The sequence below is a fragment of the Falco cherrug genome, chromosome 1 (assembly GCF_023634085.1).
Source record: "Falco cherrug isolate bFalChe1 chromosome 1, bFalChe1.pri, whole genome shotgun sequence".
In the NCBI taxonomy this organism is placed as follows: Eukaryota; Metazoa; Chordata; class Aves; order Falconiformes; family Falconidae; genus Falco; species Falco cherrug.
The window spans coordinates 123,900,374-123,918,283 of NC_073697.1; the positions used below are offsets into that span (position 1 = coordinate 123,900,374).

The 17,910-nt window shown below is 36.5% G+C and overlaps 1 protein-coding gene across 4 annotated transcripts in view; it reads left to right on the plus strand.

Annotated features, from left to right (window-relative positions):
* HELZ (helicase with zinc finger) overlaps positions 1–17,910 on the plus strand; it is a 91,498-nt gene that overhangs the window by 39,557 nt on the left and 34,031 nt on the right. For 2 of the 4 annotated variants that reach the window (XM_027808244.2, XM_055727413.1), the window contains 5 exons: positions 675–1,008; positions 6,162–6,292; positions 8,698–8,877; positions 9,422–9,526; positions 16,485–16,663. In XM_027808244.2, the coding sequence (XP_027664045.2) occupies positions 675–1,008; positions 6,162–6,292; positions 8,698–8,877; positions 9,422–9,526; positions 16,485–16,663 (929 nt within the window). The remainder of the gene's footprint in view (positions 1–674; positions 1,009–6,161; positions 6,293–8,697; positions 8,878–9,421; positions 9,527–16,484; positions 16,664–17,910) is intronic. The other 2 variants (XM_055727399.1, XM_055727407.1) reach the window with 2 other exon arrangements.

The window sequence follows — 17,910 nt, forward strand, 5'->3', positions numbered from 1 at the left end:
GTAACTACAAAGAATGAATTTGTTACGTCTGTGATTACAGGAGAAACTCCTGCTAATAGGAATTCAGTGGATAGATGGTTTATATGGCTGAGCCTGTGATGCCATTCCCTCATTTCAAATAAAATTATCTCACTTTAATGCCTACAATTTGATTTTTTTTGAGGCATTTCATCAATCCTTCTGAATTATAGGTGTAATACCATTTACCTATTAAGATGTAGCTTGCCCTCTTTGGTGTGCAGCCTCGAAGAAATATGAAATAAATGGGAATCTTACTCTGGTCCCTGCCTGCACTTCTCTCCTTGAATACCTAACATAAGCTTACGAACTATTCCATTGGAAATCTTTGCTGCTTTGAGACATGTGCAGCACTCGAATTCACCTTAAAATTATTCTGGTCTCAGAAAGTCTAGTATTTGATTCTCTCTTGTGAGGGTTCTATTTTTTAAGCTTTGTAGATGTTGATTCTCTTAAATATATGTTTTATAGGCTATAATCGAAAGGAAAATTTGTAAGCATTAGACAGCTACATATGAAGAGCCAGTTTGGCTATACCTGTTTCTGTTTAAAAGTTTTGCATTCAGAATATAAGGCAGTGCATCTTCAGTCTGAATTAATGAGGCTTCTGAAGCTGAGAGCATTTTTCTGCACTGACTTGTTGCTTTCTTACTTAGGTTCAACATAAAAGTGCAATTGCAGATTGTAGCAAGCTTCATGCTCACTGGTGTTTCTGGAGGTGCAAAGTATGCCCAGAATGGACAACTTTTTGGCCGCTTTAAGCTCACTGAAACGCTTTCGGAAGACACTTTGGCTGGACGGCTGGTGATGACCAAAGTCAACGCTGTTTATTTATTGCCTGTCACTAAAGAGAAGTCAGCACAGACCCAAGGAACCAAAGAGAAGGTTTATGAAGCAGCTATTGAGGAAAAAACAAAGGATTATATCTTCTTGAGGGTATCCAGGGAATGCTGTGAAGAACTTAATCTTCGCGCAGATTGTGAAATGCAGGTAAGTGGAAGTCGAAATGGTTTTGGTATGGGAACTCTTTGCACTATGTCTGTTTTGGCTTCACCCAAACTAATTGCTTGAAGATAAGAAAAGGAATTTTGTTATTAGTTGTCATACACGGAAAGCAGAGCATGGATGAGAATTTCAGATAGGTGAAATCTTTTTATGTGTAAACATACACGTATATACGTATGGGTGTGCACATGTATATATGAGTCTTATTATTTGGAAAATAATATTTTAGGACTTGTACAGAGTAAAAATACTTTTTAATGAATTTAATTTCTGGCAATATTCTGAGATGATTAGGCATTGCTTGCAGATTTTTGCTTGAGTATCTCAACATTTTGAGACTGTGATTTGTAAGCTGACTTGGACATTTGTTTTTACATCTCTGGTTCGAGTACAAAGCCCTCTATGGACTTCAAAGGAAAGCTTTGTTTTATTTTTATGTTCCTACACGTAGGTGTTTGTGGGTAGTTCATGGGCTTTCTTCAATCAGACCTACCTATCCCTCTCCCCTCAGTCTAAAACTGCTGAATATATTGCTTACTCCTGCTGCCTGAACTTTTCTCCAGCTTACTCTCTCTGCTGTGACTTCTATCACCTGCTCATCATACCAGAGATGTCAGGAACCTTTTCTTAATGAAGTCAAAGGAGGGATGCGGTTTTTCTAAAAATAATAATAAAAACCAAAATCTCTGTGGCTCTCGACATAGCCAACTAGAACTGGGTCTTTCTTGCATCTTGGACTCTTTATTTTGTATCTTCTCATTCTTTTTGTTTGTGTCATTGTGTATTCCACTATTTGTTCCTAGGCCTGAGGTGAGATTAATTTTCAGTAAGGTCTGTTGATGTTATGAATGGGCATTATGCTGCTTTCTGCACCCATTAATATGCAGAACAAAAGGAGTATGGTCCTTCAGTGGAAAAATCTTCAACGTACAGTATTTCCTTGATGAAGGTGGTGAGGGCTGGTAAAGTAGATGGAGGCATGAGGAAGAGGAATAAGTACTTTCATTATATATATCCTGTGTTTCAGAATGGTAATACTTGCCTCCATGTCTCTTGCTCCCCTGACACTTGCATCCAAGACTTATCTGTCTTGGAGGCATTCGGTCACAGAATGAGGAGTTACAACACTTTTGCTAGAGAAAATTGTGTTGGCAGTTAACATCAGGCTTTTGTTTACAATTAACATGAAATGGGTGAAGATGTATATGTCTATATATCAATATATAATTCTTTAAAAAAATATTTTGTAGTTTGCAAGCAAGATACTTACCTTTTCATCCAATGCTCTAAGGGAAGACAAAACTCTAGTTAAATAATTCAAATACTCACCCATGCCTAGTGTGTGTCTGCAGTACATCTTATGATTGATCTTGTTACCAAACAGAAATAACCTCAAATTAAGGTCACTGGAATTGCTTGAAATAAATACATTTTCACCAGAGGATTATCTCCTATTCATTTTGTTTTGGCGAAGCATATACAAGAATCCTAATTTCTTAATTTAATGTGGATAATTGGTCTGGGAAGATGTATGTTGTTCTAGGCTCTTGGTTTTGTGTTTGTTTTCTTAAAACAATGATTAAACTTACTAATTGATTCTATCAGAAACTCCAGTGGAATGCAAAATGAGCTGGGGCTTCAGTAACTGGTTTATTTTTCTTTGAGTGTCTTGTAAAACTTCTGAGGCAGCAAATCTATTCAGCATTAAAAATTGGGTCCTTAAGTTGTTTGTGAAATCATTTAGTACTTTGTATATGTATCAGTGAACTGATGGTCAGATCCTTAGTGTTACCTGTATTTTAATGAATTCTGATTTTTTAAAATTAATTAACTGCAAATTTGGAAAGGGAACCTCAGGTTAAAATAAGGATATTATAGTTTGGATGTATAGCATTTTTATTCAAGATGCTGGACATTTTGCTGTTGTCTTCAGTGGAGTTGGTATTCCCTGTGTGATTCTTACACATTGACAAAATTGCTTTTATTCCTGTAGTTTTTGGCTAAGTTTGGTGGTTTGCTTCCTTTCCTCTTCTAATAATTCATCTCAGAAACTTTCTGATCACTTGTTTGCCTGTTGTCCTGGCTTAACTAAAATACACAATTCTGCTTTTATCAAGTGCATTGTTCATGAAGGTGGGATGGAGAACTGGTGCTTTAAACCCCCCTTGGGTGCTGCTCTTTTTGGTGACCAAACTAACTTGCGACTGTTTTATTTTTGGAGCGATTATTCTGTTCTGTGTCCTCTTCTGTGAAACTGGCAATGGATTAACTTCCTTTCCCACTGTTTTCTTGTTGTGGAATATATATTAAAGCAGGTTACATGCCTCTCCTTCACAGATGGCCTCATTCAGTACTCTGCAACAGCAAGTAGAACTATTTGATTCAATCCAAACTGGATTAAAAACAAAACAAATCACAAGCTGTTAAAAGTGGTGAATGCAAGTAGATAATAAGAGGTATTTAATGCTAGGCATCTTTCTTGGGCTCCCAGAAGAAGGGCTATTAAAGTGTTACTCAGATGAGCATCACGGTTTTTTTCTGCATTTAAGTTATTGTTACGCTGAGTGACCTTTTGTTAGCCTTGGGTCTCTGAGCAAAGATATTTTTCCTGTACAGATCAAGCCGTGAGGTTGGGACCGCTGCCATTTGTTGGGAAGTCGTTTTCCACACATCTGTGGGACACGGTTGGGCAGACACGTTGGTGCTGGGTAGAGGTGGGTAGGACAGAGCTGTGGAAGGGGGCTCACGGTGCCCCTCGGGCAGGGTGAGCTGGCGCCGGCGTTCCTGGCAAGTGCCAAACCACACCGCTTTGAAGACCAGGGCGTTTGCTAAGGTAGTGGATAGGCATAAACTACATGGTGGAACAGGGGGAAAAAATTCCTGTAAGTTCATATGTCCTATTGAAAAAAAGTTTTCCTAGGAGTTACAGTCGTTTTAGTGAACTCCATGCTTAACATTGTACATATTTCTAACTGCCCTTTTCTTTGGAGTTATGGTTATATGTCTTGCTGTAAAATGTGATAGTCAGGATGAATATTTAATGTCTTTGTATCTGCCAGAGACTGAAAGTTAATGGCTACATTCTGCACTGATACAAGCAAACATTGTTTATTTCCAGCAAAGCTAGTGCTGACTTTACAAGCTACATAATAACAACAGTGTAATATTTAAATATGCTAGGAAAAAAAACCCAAACGGAAGAGCTGTGTTTTGCAAGTCCTTTGAAGGAGATGATCTTCAAGTAGTAAACATCACAGGTGCACAAGGTGTCATCCCTATAGTAGGAAGTGACTTTGTGTGCAGATAAAGGAGTGTCATGTTCAACAAGTAGTTAAATCTAGAAGGCTAAATTATTCCTCCATAGGAGAAGGTTCATGAGAGAAGTTTATATGACTTTAAAGGAGACCCGTTGTGTTTAGAGAAGTGATTATCTGCTTTTCTTTTTGTTTTCCCGTTTCTTTCTTCCTTTTTTCCATAAGTTTGCTGTCTTATTTTGATAACCACAAGGATCTTTAATACAACAAATTGGGGTTTGTTTGTAGTATATAAGGAACATTTTTTTTAGCTGACAAGGGCTTTTAGAAATCTTTATATAAGTTGTCAGAAAAGATAATTACAAAACTATATTCTCATATTGCTTTGTGTTTGTTGAAAGTTCTGGTTGGTAGCAATAATTATAATGAGATTAAAGTGTGATTAAGTAATAATGGACTGACTAATAGAGAATCAGTGAGTACCAGAGGAGAAGATTAAGTAGATCTGAGACGAGATTTTTGCTCTGGGTATGGGGGTACATTTAGAATGAGTGTGTTGCCTCCAAGGTATTTCTCTTGGATGACATGGGGTGCTATCAGTAACAATGACCATGGAAATTTTAAATACTGCTGCTGTGCTTTCCAGGTAAATGAGGGGTACTTTTCCAGACAGGTAGCAGTAATTTGGCTGGCTGTTTGTAAGCATGCTCACAGTTCATTGTAAATCTCAGAAAAGTACTCAGTCTCATTTAATCACAAGTGCTCATCAGAATTGTAGCACAGTACTTAGGTAAATATTTAGTCATAGATAGCAATGCTTTGAAAAAAAAACCTAAAAATGTGTATCAGTCATTTGAAGTTCTGCAGCAGCTTTTGGTGGTTTTATGCTGTTTTATATTAGTGCAGGTCTGTCAAATTTTGTATAAAGGTTTCTGCGTGAGTTGTTAATGTGTATTTCTTTGGTGTAATGCTCTGATCAGATTCATTTGTTTTTGAAGAGATTAGCAACTGCAAATTTAAATATGTGTAAATGATAATCTGAGTGAACTGTTTTTATTAATTGTTTCCCCAGGAGCTGCTTTTATCTCATGTTCCAATTTAGAATGTATTTTCCCCTTTCCTCTTTTAGTATATGTATGTATAAACTAATTTCACTATCCATTGTTCAGTTCTGAATTTGACCAGGAATGTTAACATGCTCTGCGTGTTGTTTCTGGCTTTGAACCAGAATTTTGTTGATATCATGTTTTATTTACTAGCATTAAAAGACAAGTAATTGAGAGAACAAAAATTGAATGTATTGATAAGCACTGTTAGAAATTAACTTTTGGAGAGTCCTTATAATTGAACATAAATGACAAATGATATTATTCCACAATGTTTGATTAGAAATAAATTATGTTTGTGGCTTATCTCTGCTGGCCACCCGTCTCATTTATATCATCTGTTGATCCGGAAAAATTTCTGGCCTGTCACTTTTTATGTTGTTTTTACAATAAGGGATGGAAGCTTGTATTTGTAAAAACAATGTTTTAGGATAGTAATATTTTCCAGGAGTATTTTTTGTATTCAAAAAATAATTCCAAGGATGTTTTCGCTTTATTTTTTTTCTGAAAATACAGTGGAATCTAATCTTAAGAGTCAAACAACAAAATTACATTAGAGAGACTGCTGTATTTATCTTCGCTTCAAAACAACAGAAGCAGCAAGTTAACTTTATTGCAAATCTTTTGAGTGAATTATGTTTGCTGTTTCCTTCTGAGACTCAGTAGTTTGCAGGAAGCTAAAAATGTATCATATGCAGCAAAGTCTAACAACTGTTTTCTGAACTAATCATTTTTGGTTCACCTCTTTATTTATTCATTCATTCATTTTGTACTGCAGGTTGAACTTCAGTTTCAGTTAAATCGCTTACCCCTCTGTGAGATGCATTATGCCTTGGACAGGATTAAGGACAACAGTATTTTGTTTCCAGATGTCAGCATGACTCCCACCATACCCTGGAGTCCCAACAGGTACAAGAATACAAACACTTTAATATCAAAGATTGTGTGGTAATGCAGTACTGAATTTCTCATAACAGATGGCTGAAATCTGCCCTAGAACAAGAAACATGCCTTGTGCCTCATTAATGATGAGGGTGGTTCAGAGAAGGGAGTGAAACTGTTCTAAATAAAACAAGAAAGGTGATCCTCAGAGGACTGGAATCTGTTGCTTGGCTTTCCCTCGGTTGAGCTGTGGGTTTATAGGCATTGCAGTTGTGTTGTAGCCGTAGAAAACAGTTCTGCTATTGTTCACTGTTCTGCTGTTCTTCACTGAAATGATGCATAATACCTTATAGGAATGTAACTACCAGTTACAAGGAGTTTGCTGTGCAGGATGTCAAGCGTGCAGACTCCTGCTTGTAAGGGATGATCCATTAGTACTTTCTGAGTTTGGTGCAGGGAGCCCAAATTTGGACATAGAACTGAGGGGGATGACTGAGAACGGTGTGGGAGTGAGTCCTGCAAGGACCAGCATTGTGCTTGCAGGCAGTCCTGGGTTACTTTGTGTATGTATCTTACAGTTTCCTGGATGAAATTATAAACCCTTACGTTACAGAAATACTTTTAAGGAAACTTAAAGGCTGATGCCGTGAAAACAGTTTGTGGCGGAGAGGAAATTCAGGGAAGGGAAATGTGAGGCTGCGTTGCTCAGGCAGCGTGGTCAGTATTCTTACTGCGTGGGGGAGGATAAAAGAGGCATGAGGTTTCCGTACTTAGAGGCAGGGAAATGAGAGGTATGTGGAATTGATAGCCCGTACAGCGTGTGAGGAGCCCCGTGGTGTCTTGAAGGTGAGGGTTAAGGGTGTGATTGTGATGCGGTACAAATCAGAAGATAGCTTGAGGATTAAAAGGAAAGTGATCTGGCCAGAAACCTGAGACGGCAAGATAATGTAAGACAAAAATTACTGGAAAAATTTTAGTTTGTCTTAAGTGTAGGGAGAACAGAGATGATAAAAGGGTGGGAGCAGTGTTCTGGGTGAGGATGATTGCTGCATGCATCAAAGCTTTGACAGTACGGGCAGAAAGAAGGGAATAGGTTTTGCATAGTTATACTACAAAGTTTATGGAGGTCAGTGACAATCTCTTCACTGACAGTTTTGAGTGAATCTTGCAAGGAAATAGTATTTAAGAATAGTTTGGAAGTAAGCAGTGATTTCAGTAAGAAGGTAAGTCAAGTAAACTAGAACTTCATGTTCTCTGTTATATGTCGAGGAATTTTACTTACGGAAACCTACATACCATTGTAGTTGATATGATTTATTTGTATAATCTTTTATATTTCTTATAAATGATATATATAATGGTTGTAGTTCGGCTTAAGTCAGTGTGATAAGCATGTTTTTTTCCATCTGGTGGTTTGGTTTGCCCTACCTTGAGAATCAGTACTTCTGACTCAAAACTGTCTTTCCCTCTGTTTCTCTTCTATTTTTGTTTTACATCCCTATTACTTTCAGTATTTCATAATCTCCTGCCAGTTTGTAGTTCATAGCTGTCTTAAAAGTTAGGAATTCAGTCAATTCCCTCTTGATTTTACTCCCTGTTGCTAACGACTACTGAATAGAAACTTTCCCAGTCTGTAAGAAGCATAGCGCTTGTAGCAAAGTAGATCACGTTACTAAAGTATGGCCATATGTGCAGCAGTGACAGGTGTTTTTTACTATGTGTGTCTACTTTTAAATCTGTCAGTGGGAATATTAAAAACTGTGTCTACAAATCTTTAACCTCTTACGCTCATTGGAATTTTCTGAAAGCATCTTCCTCTTAATGCTGGTATCACTAGCTGGTTACAGCAAAATCCTTTTTTTAGACTGCTTTCCCATTAGAGGTATGTGCCTTAATGATCTCAAAATAAACAAAAAGTGTAAAGAGAGGTCTGTAGTTAATTGGTAACCTTTTTTTAAAAAAAATTGTTACTTTTACCAAGCCCTGGGGTTGTGTAACTGTTGACTTTTAAAGTTGATAATGTAAATACTGCAGGGAAGAAACAGAACTAATGTTACATTTTGCATAGTAATAGCAGAAAATCATTGTGTATCTACTTGCTTTGGTTATCAGGTGATGATACAGCATATGCTTTTTCTAAAAGGTGTACTATGCAGGTTAATTATTATTAGGTGAGATAAGGTAAATTGAGAAGTAGATTCCTTTTGGGGAAAAAAACCAAACTGATTTCTTGCAGATATCAAATCTTTGTGATTAAAGCGTGTGATTGTTTTGCTAGATTTGTTTCAGAGTGCCTCAATGACACAATCAATACAGTAGCATATAGGCTCTTTAATTTCTTTAAAGCTTTTGAAATCTTACCTCATTTCATTTCTGACTGACAGTGGATTGTCATAGTTTGTTTTTAAACTCTGTTGCCTCCTTTTGTACAGACAATGGGATGAGCAGTTGGACCCTCGACTAAATGCTAAGCAGAAAGAGGCTGTTCTGGCTATCACTACTCCACTTTCAATACAACTGCCTCCTGTTCTTATCATCGGTCCCTATGGGACAGGAAAAACGTTCACTCTGGCTCAGGCAGTCAAGCACATACTCCAACAACAGGATACTAGGTGAGATGGGCACTAAATATAGAGCAATACTTGATTAGCAGAGATGATGTGATTTTTTTTTTTTTTTTTTTACTCTAAATTCAAGTGAAAGGTAAAAATACAGTATTTCCATCCAGCTTAAAAACAAACAAAACCCAAGCCATCCGTCATTGTTTTGAACGATAAAGTAATTTTATAGTCTTAGCCTGTATTTTCCATTTAGAACAAAACTAATTAAAATTGACAATATGTAGAATGACTGTGATTTGCTCGACATGGAAAGTTTTACAGCATGCTAGATAATAAAAGCTGTTCCTTACTTAAAATCAAGTTTAGATTAATAATCACAAAATAATTATTGAAAAACTGTTTGAACTTTAAATCTTCTCATAACTGAAGGATTTGAGCTAAAGGGCTGAATCATGCAAACTACGGTAGGTTAGTGACTAGTTTCATTAAGACAAATGTGCAGGAAGATGGCCACTGTTTCCTTTTTTTTGTATTCTACTGCTTTGAATTGTTTTCTGTTTCTTCATTGCTTTTTTATTTGCACCATTTATTCCAGCAGGATTCTCATTTGCACCCATTCTAATAGTGCTGCTGATCTCTACATAAAGGATTATTTACATCCATATGTAGAAGCAGGCAATCCCCAGGCAAGACCTCTCAGGTATTTTTTTAAGGCTTATTATGTATCTATAAAATACTATTCTTAAGAAAAGGTGTCTATAAAAAAGGTTAAAGAACTTTTAAAACATAAAAGCATATTGGCATTACCAGCAGTGCTTTTAAAAATATAGACTAAAAGGATCGTGAAACATTGTCAACATAATTTTGGGTCATTTGTTAAATAAAAATAAAGACATCCTTTTTTAAGCTTTTATTATTCTATTGATAAATGTGTCTTTCCTAATGAGCAAACTTTTGATATGCTCGTTTAAAAGCTACTATGATAAAATAAAATGATTTTTAATTGTATTTTAATTCCAGAAAATTTTGACTTACACTTAACAATGATAATTTGGAAACTGGGGCTACCCACCTGGCTTTTTGAAGTGAAAAATTGATGTCATAGGAGCTACATATTTAGAGAATCATGTGAAAGTATTCTGGCCTCTTCTGATAAGTCATTGTATATGTGGTTAATGATAACCGCATTGTATATGTGGTTAAATGTACTTACCGTGGGTGTTTGGGGGAAATTAGGTAAGGAAAAAAAAATGAAGAAGAGGTGGAAACTTTAAGAGCAAGGAGGGTAAGCTTGCATTGAAATAGTTAAGGAGGATTTATTTATGGGCAGAAACCGGCTTCTGGGAATATTCTGTGCAGTAATCACAATATATACTGTATGCTGCTAGCTTGGTCTATAGTTTTAAAATTATGGGCATTATTTTCTGAATGCCACTGTGTGACTTTATTATATTACTAGGAAAATGACTCTGTGTGTTTACTTGCTAGCTATTAAAAGCCATCCTGAACTTATATTATATGCAACGTCAGTAGAGCCAATGAGGTTATGTGGAAGAGCTAGTTTTACAACAGGTGTAAATTCTCTTAGCTTTGCTGGCTTCAGTTGCCATGTGACATTTTACAGACACTGAAGATCTGGCCAAGGAAAAGAAGGCAGCTTATTTTTGAAAAGTTACCTTTGATCTGATTGTGTTTTAACACAGATTGTCTTAATGTGATTTGTAAAGCACTTTGTGATGAAAACCAGTATGGTGTCTTTAATTTTGTGGAAGGAAAAAAATGTGTGTAATTGACACTCCCAGAAATATTGAAGTGTGATTTAGCAGAGCAAGGAGTTAAATACAGTTTTAATGTGGTTGCCAGGCTTTTGCTACCTTCTTTTATGTGCTGTGTTCAACTATATAATCCAGTATTAGAAATACTTATGAAAAACATACATGAACAAAAGTGCTATTTTTCTTATGGTTAAAATATATATATATTTATTTGCCAAGAAAATTACAGCACGATTTAAAAGTCACTGAATGTTTGAATTTAAGTATAATTCTCATAGTATTTGTTAAGAAGCCTTCAGATATTGCTGCTGTAGATGGTATGATATTGTTCAAAGGGTCTTGTTACCTCTATAAGAAGTTAGAGTTCTAGAAGACGGAGGCAGCTCTGGAATTGTGTGTATAGTTATATATGTTTACGAATCCACAAGTATGTATGTTTTCAAATTAAAAATGTTACAAATAATTGAGAAGCATATGTGGTTTGAAAGGCAACTGCATGCCGACCTGACCTGGTAGGAGTTAAAGGGTCGGTTTATCTGAATTGAAAGCTAGAGCTATGTGAGACTCCCAGCATAAAATTAATTATGGACCTGTTACCTTTCTTACTGACTGTTGTGGAGATGTATTTTCAGGTTAAAATCATTACGGTTAGTTTAAACAGGGTGCTCTGTGCCTCTTGCAGTATTTTAAAGGAAATATCAAGTGGAGTAGAAGCAGCTAATTATCAGAGCTGGGTGTGCTCTGTTTCTATGTTTCTATGTTTCTAAAACGGCTGAACAGTTTGCTTTAGATTTTTTCTTTATTTACTCTACAAGTGATGAGTTGGTTGAACAGTATCCTTGCTAGAAATGTTTCCATAGCTTAGTGGGGAGCACCATATTTATGTTGTTTTTAAAGGAGGACTGCTAAATTATTTAGTATTGACTGAGTACTGAGAACTGTGTAAATGTTTCTGTGAATTTCTGTGGGTAAGATGTACACTAAATAAATTACCCTGTCAATGATGTGACATAAAAGTTTGACGCCTATATTGTTTTCCTAACAAAATAACTTTCCATGCCCTTTGGAAGATGCAGTCAGAATGAACACTGAGAATTTATGTTGAGTCTTAAGTTCTGCATGTAAATCAAATACCAGTGAGGACTGAAGGCCAAATTCTCATAGTCCTGGTGCTCATAAACAATGCTGTACCCAGAAACAAACAAACAAACAAAAAGTTGCCCCTGGGTTTGATTAAATGATTCAACTGTATTAGGGGCACACTGTAAAGCCTCTTACTGAAGCAACTTGGCACTGAAACAATTTTGTTATACTTACGTAAATTAATGCAGAAGTGTTTCTGAAAGGAAAAAAAAGAACACCCAACCCTAACCTACACGTAGGAGGAAAGAGCCTTCGGTTAAGTACTTCTGTTTGGTGCTGAGACACTTGGTTTTAAGTGTGGAGAAGCAGGCACTTTTAGACAGTGAGTCAGAGCTGTAAGGAGTAGTAACTGGCTGCGGATTTGTGTACCCTTTTACTCTATGGATGTGCTTGTCTCTCTCCATCATCTCCTAGAGCCTTTGGGAGGTCAGCTGCTGAGGTGGGCACTGTAGCTAGGTACCTCAGGTCATCACCATCTCTTAAAAAATCCAGCCAAGAGCTAGGAAGCAGATAGCAGTTTCTTTGTATGCTTCTGGGCATACAGTGGTTGAGATACCTACTGTTTATTACCATTATTTTACTGACATATTTCAAATTTAGTTGTATCCATATTTTGTTTTGGTATGTAATACTAGGGGAAAAGGAAGGAGGTAAATACTGCTTTTATCTGTATTTTTAATATTTTTGTTTATTCCTAATCATGTTATTGCCGACTACCAGTTCAGCAATGCCAGAAAATAAGTTGATTCTCTTTTAAAATATCTCAGCTGAATCCTTTCCCATTAATTTTTTAAATACTTAGATCATGACATACATGTATAAGTATGCATGTAACCTTTAGTATGTAGCTGCTAGCTTCGAGATACCCAGACTATAAAAATCAATCAATCAGAGCGAACAAAAGTTTGAATTAAAAACCACGAAAAAACAAACAACATCAAAAAAACAAAACCCATAACCCAAACCAAAAACCCAGCTGGTTTTAAAGGACGGTTGCCCTTTTTTTCCAGATTGACTGGGGTAAAGTTCTCATACTGAAAATGGTATTAATTTATCTTATCAAATGTTAGTTTGTAAAATAAATGCCTCTGTAGCCAATTACTTTTCCTATTGAAACTGGCTTCTATCTTATGCCATCCTCAAAGGAAGACTGATTTAAAAAGTTAACTTTCAGGCTACGAGACAGGTTCTTCACATGTTTCCTGCATCCCAAGGAACATACTTGTTTGTGTGAACGAGCCTGTCTTTGGCAATGAATCAAAAGAAATGTAAGAGGGAAATCAGGTGCTTTTAAAGTTTTCTTTAGGCTTCTTGGGACTACTTAGACTTCCCCCCTCCCCCCCATGTCTTTTAACAGAGGCATGAAATTAAACTGCTAGGTTCTTTTTCCTCTAAGCTTCTGTGTTCTTTTTGCTTGAGGGATTTCAGGTGAGAAAAAACTGCACAAAAGCTGGGGAGCTGGGATTGGAGTTTATCCAGGGAGAGTTCTTTGGAGCACAGCCTAAAGGGAGAATCCTGGCCTTTTTATCAAGAACTGGGAGGAGTTAGTGTTTTCCAGTTCAGAACAGGGAAGATAGGCTTTGAAGAACTTAAATTTAGTTCTCATTCACTCTGTTGTAAGAAGTCACAAGAAGTTTTTGTAGGACAGGAGCGCAAATGAAACTGCTCAGCCTCCCTCAGGTGTTCTGACTCAGGACTCCCCCTTTATTAACTTCCAGAGGTGTGTTTTAAGTGATTTAGGAGGAGTTCCAGCCTGAAACCTGAACAAGGAAATTATTGTGAATCTTAATTACAGATACATATTCGCGACTTTTGCAAATAGTCTGTTTTGTACCAATTAATCCTTCGGTGGAACTTTATCAATGGAAGCAAAACATGAAAGATTAGGAAGTACTCAATTTGACTAACATTTAACAGCAATATTTAGGCAAATTTCTTTTTTGATGTAATGGCTGGAAAATTGGTGGAAGCATAGATGGGTTAGTTGACCGTTTGTTCCATTCTTTGGCTAGAGGGACACAGAAATAAAGGCTTTTGTTGTAGATATCCAGATGCCACATTTTGAAATAAAGGTGAAATTTCCACGTGATGTGCAGATCCTGTGCGTGTTAACTGAGCATTAGCAAGTACGGTGGATATATTCAGTACTTTTGTTCGCAGAAGATTGAATCCCTAATCTATAATCTTCAGGGATTTCCATTTTGATGTGGTTATTTGCTAGTAATTTCACTGCCTCTTGTTGGGCAAACCTCAGCCTTCAAGGTTTTAATTTCTCCAGAATGAAATCTTGATGTGAGGCACACGATGTCAGGAAAATATACTCCCATGTGAACTATGGGTGGGTTTTGGTTTTGTAACTGCAGTTTTTGCTCGTCTTTGTACCTATAGCTGCACACTAATAGAATGTGTTGCAGATACTAGTGGGTGTTTCGATCAGTAACAGCCCAGCTTTGCTGGCATTCAGGTACTTTACTTATGCAGGTATTAAGATTAGAAGGTTAGTCACTTGCTTAATCAGAAGTAAAGATTATGTTGCAGGATGAAACGTTACGATTTGTGTTAAGCAGGTAAAACCCATTTTTGTGATGGGTTCCTCTAACTTTAAGGTAAAACCCCCACCCAACTAATAATGAAGTTACAGGAGATTTTATTAGACCAAATTACACCTGAGGAAGAAATCCCTTGTTCAGTGTGGCTGACTTGTATCACGGTATTTTCAAAGTAGTCACATCTGTCAGGTGTTCTTATGCCAGTGGTGAATAATAGCTCTGGGATACCTTTTTGATCTCACGTCAAAATAAAAGAAATTAATGGGTAAGCAGCAATGCAGTTTGAAATGCTGTCAGCCAATCTGTGAGTCACGCATAGTTGAATTTTTGTAATAAAAGACACTGCATGGTATAATAATGTCTAATAACCATAATATTTTGCATTTCAATAGCACCTTTCATCCAAGAATCTCAAAGTGCTTTACAAACATAAACTCACAATAAACTCATTAATCCTCACAGTACTCCTGTGAGTTGGTAGGTAAGTATTGCCCTCAGTTAAGATTGAGAAACTGAATCCCATTAAAGCTGACTGAATGGCTGGGATAAACAGAGCAGGGGTTATCTTGCTCCTACTACCTTCTTCTAGCAATTAAGCCATGACTTCATGTTGTTACATGGACGTAATAACAGTTTATCAAACAGAACTCATCAGTTTGATGGCTGATAAGAAATAAATATGTTGGGGTAACATTAGAAGGTTCTCGTTGTGAGAACGACTCAGGAGTGTGGTGGTTGCTCCTGCACTGGAGTTACCTTTGGTCACGGAGTGTCAGTGGTGGTTGGTTGTGTTGTCGGATTCAAAAACGGTTCAGAATACTGCAGTGCCTTTGCACCTCTTTTTGTGCTTATTGTCCAAAACAGACGTTGTATTTTCACAAAGCATAATAATTATAATCCTAATAATTGTTTCTCTTACATTATTGGAAATCAGCTGTAATTTCCAAACGTGGGTGTCCACGTGATATCCAAAGTCCAGCCGGTGAAATCATGTTTTGCACTTAAGTGCATAATTACACTTCTCCAAATACTTTGTTAATGATTTGGGATTTGTAATATGGATGCAGGACAACATAACTAGTGAATAGATAAACCAAACAGCATTAAATCCCGTATTTAGAACTGAAATTAGTTTAAGTCATCTAATATTAATTTGCTTTGGAAATTAAAAAAAATAATTCTAAATATTAATATATGTACAATAGATCCCTCTAGTTTAAAGGTTCCACTTCAGATTCACATTTCTTACTTGATACAGATTATATTTTTGAGGAACACCCCACAGAGAAGCCCTTTGACATCTTTATCCAGATCCTCAGCTGCTGTGCTTTGGTATATTCCTATATACCTCTGTGGAGTTATTTGTATTCTGTTTTCTGGGGCATAGTCTTTGTGTCTTCTCTGTTCCTCTTCCATTTAGCTAGGCTGGCCGTAACATTTCATCACTTTAAGAAAAATTCATTGTTGATCTCATGATAGGGTGATTAAAATGATCTTATGTGTTTTGGAAAGAAATGTGAAGTCCAGTGCTTCGCTGACAATGTCCTGATATTTTAGGCTCTAGCTATCCTTTTTGGCACTGTTTTCTCATTCTTTTATACAGCGTATAATAATTATGGCCTTGTATGATAAAAAGATGAATATACTTCCTGTTTGGTTCTTAGAACTCAGAAGACACATGGTATGTGTAAAAGGAAGTACAGGGTTTTATTAATGTCTTTTGAAAATATATTTTTTTAAAAGATCCTGTGGCTGCAGTCGATGAAATGCGTGGACCACTGCAGCTGTCAGTTCCAAGACTATGGGCTATATTTATACTTCAGCCGAGGAAATATTTCTTTAAAATGAGTGTATGGATAGTTTAAAATGAAATAGTCATTGATGTGAGGGTTGCAGAACCTAAACATGTGAAGAATTTACAGATTGCCATATGTGAATTAATCCTTGGTAACTGTTCATGTATGTAGTAGTGCACTGCAGCAAATAATGGAAGGTAAATCCAAGACATTTTAGTGTATTTTAGCATGAAATTCTGCATAGTTGTAATGTTTTGCTTCCTGAAGATTACATTTTATTTACCAGAAAACAGGGCATTAGCTTTTGAAATATTAGGCTGTCACTGCGTTCAAACTGTATAGAAAATAAGCGCGTTCAAACTGTATAGAAAATAAGCTCCCTTTTTCTTTTCTAGGGTATATTTCAGAAATCGCTGGGTGAAGACTGTCCACCCAGTTGTGCATCAGTACTGTTTGATTTCAAGCACGCATTCCACCTTTCAGATGCCCCAGAAAGAAGACATTCTTAAGCAACGCGTAGTAGTTGTTACTTTAAATACATCACAGTATCTATGTCAACTGGATCTTGAACCAGGTAAGATAATTTCTAAACAAGAAGTGTCTGTGCTTGAGGATTACCTTCCTCTTACCAGTATCATCAGTTCCTTACCCAGTTCTTTGAACTGTTGAAGAATATAGCAATGATCGTCTTGAAATGGTTGCCTTTTTTTTAATGAATAGATGTTTATTACAGAGCTGTAAGCTGCTGGCATTCAAGTTAACCTTTTGCTTATTCTGTTTCTTCTTTATTTAAAAAAAAATATTAAATCAAGAAGCAGTACTATGATCTGGTATTTCTGAGATCCAAGAGGGAAAATTCCGTTTGAGATTCTGACTTTGCATATTATGTTCATTAAGATCATACTCAGTGGAGCATGTAAGCATAAATACACACAAAGAGCTTTTTTCTTGTTTTGTGAATTGTGTAGCTTTGCAAACAACTCCCACACATGCAAGCCCCATGGTATGTTAATGGGATACTTCTAGAGTTGTTTTCTAAACTGAAATACATTAGACTGACTTTTTTGAGGCAGAAGCTGCTTAGGGTTTATTGTTTTCTTGATCTCTAAATGAAATCCATTTGCTTTTTGGAGAAAGTGGAATTTCCTTGCAGAAGATGTTACGGTTAGGTTTTTTATGGCTACATTTAGGCATTTGTTGCAATAGAGAAAGCTAATATGGAATTTATGGTAAATATTTCCAGGTCTTTAGATGGAAGTAACTGCTTTGTTTGGCTGTGAGCTGTGTACAGTCATGCCATAGTAATGTGTGTGCAGCTGTATGAAAGTAATCTTTTCCAAAGAAAATTGCTACATTTTTATGTATGTAATCTTAATTGGATGGTACACAAAGTCCTCTAATAGTTGGTGCTAAACCTTAATATATATATATATCAATGTATAAAGCCACTTCTCTTCTATACCTGTCCTGAATTTACATTTCATAACATGTAAGTCTGCTGTGGCCCAGGGTTTTTTCAAGTGCATGTTATCCAGTGCATAGATTCCCACCCACCCGCCAAACGTTTTGGTCCAATATTATCATGAGATTGAATGTAAATTTTCCTTCAACTTCTGTCCCTTTTTTTCTCCCCAACATTCCTTAAAGCCCATAACCAGCAAAGTGCTCAGGTATGTGTGCAATTTTAATGGGAAATATAGTATATAAAATAGTTAATAAGACTGATGTACATGAGGAAGTCCTTTTTGTTGTTGTTGTCCAAAGCTCTTCAAGCCTCATGGTGATGGAAAGATTTCCAGGTTTGAGAAACCTCCTGAGGCA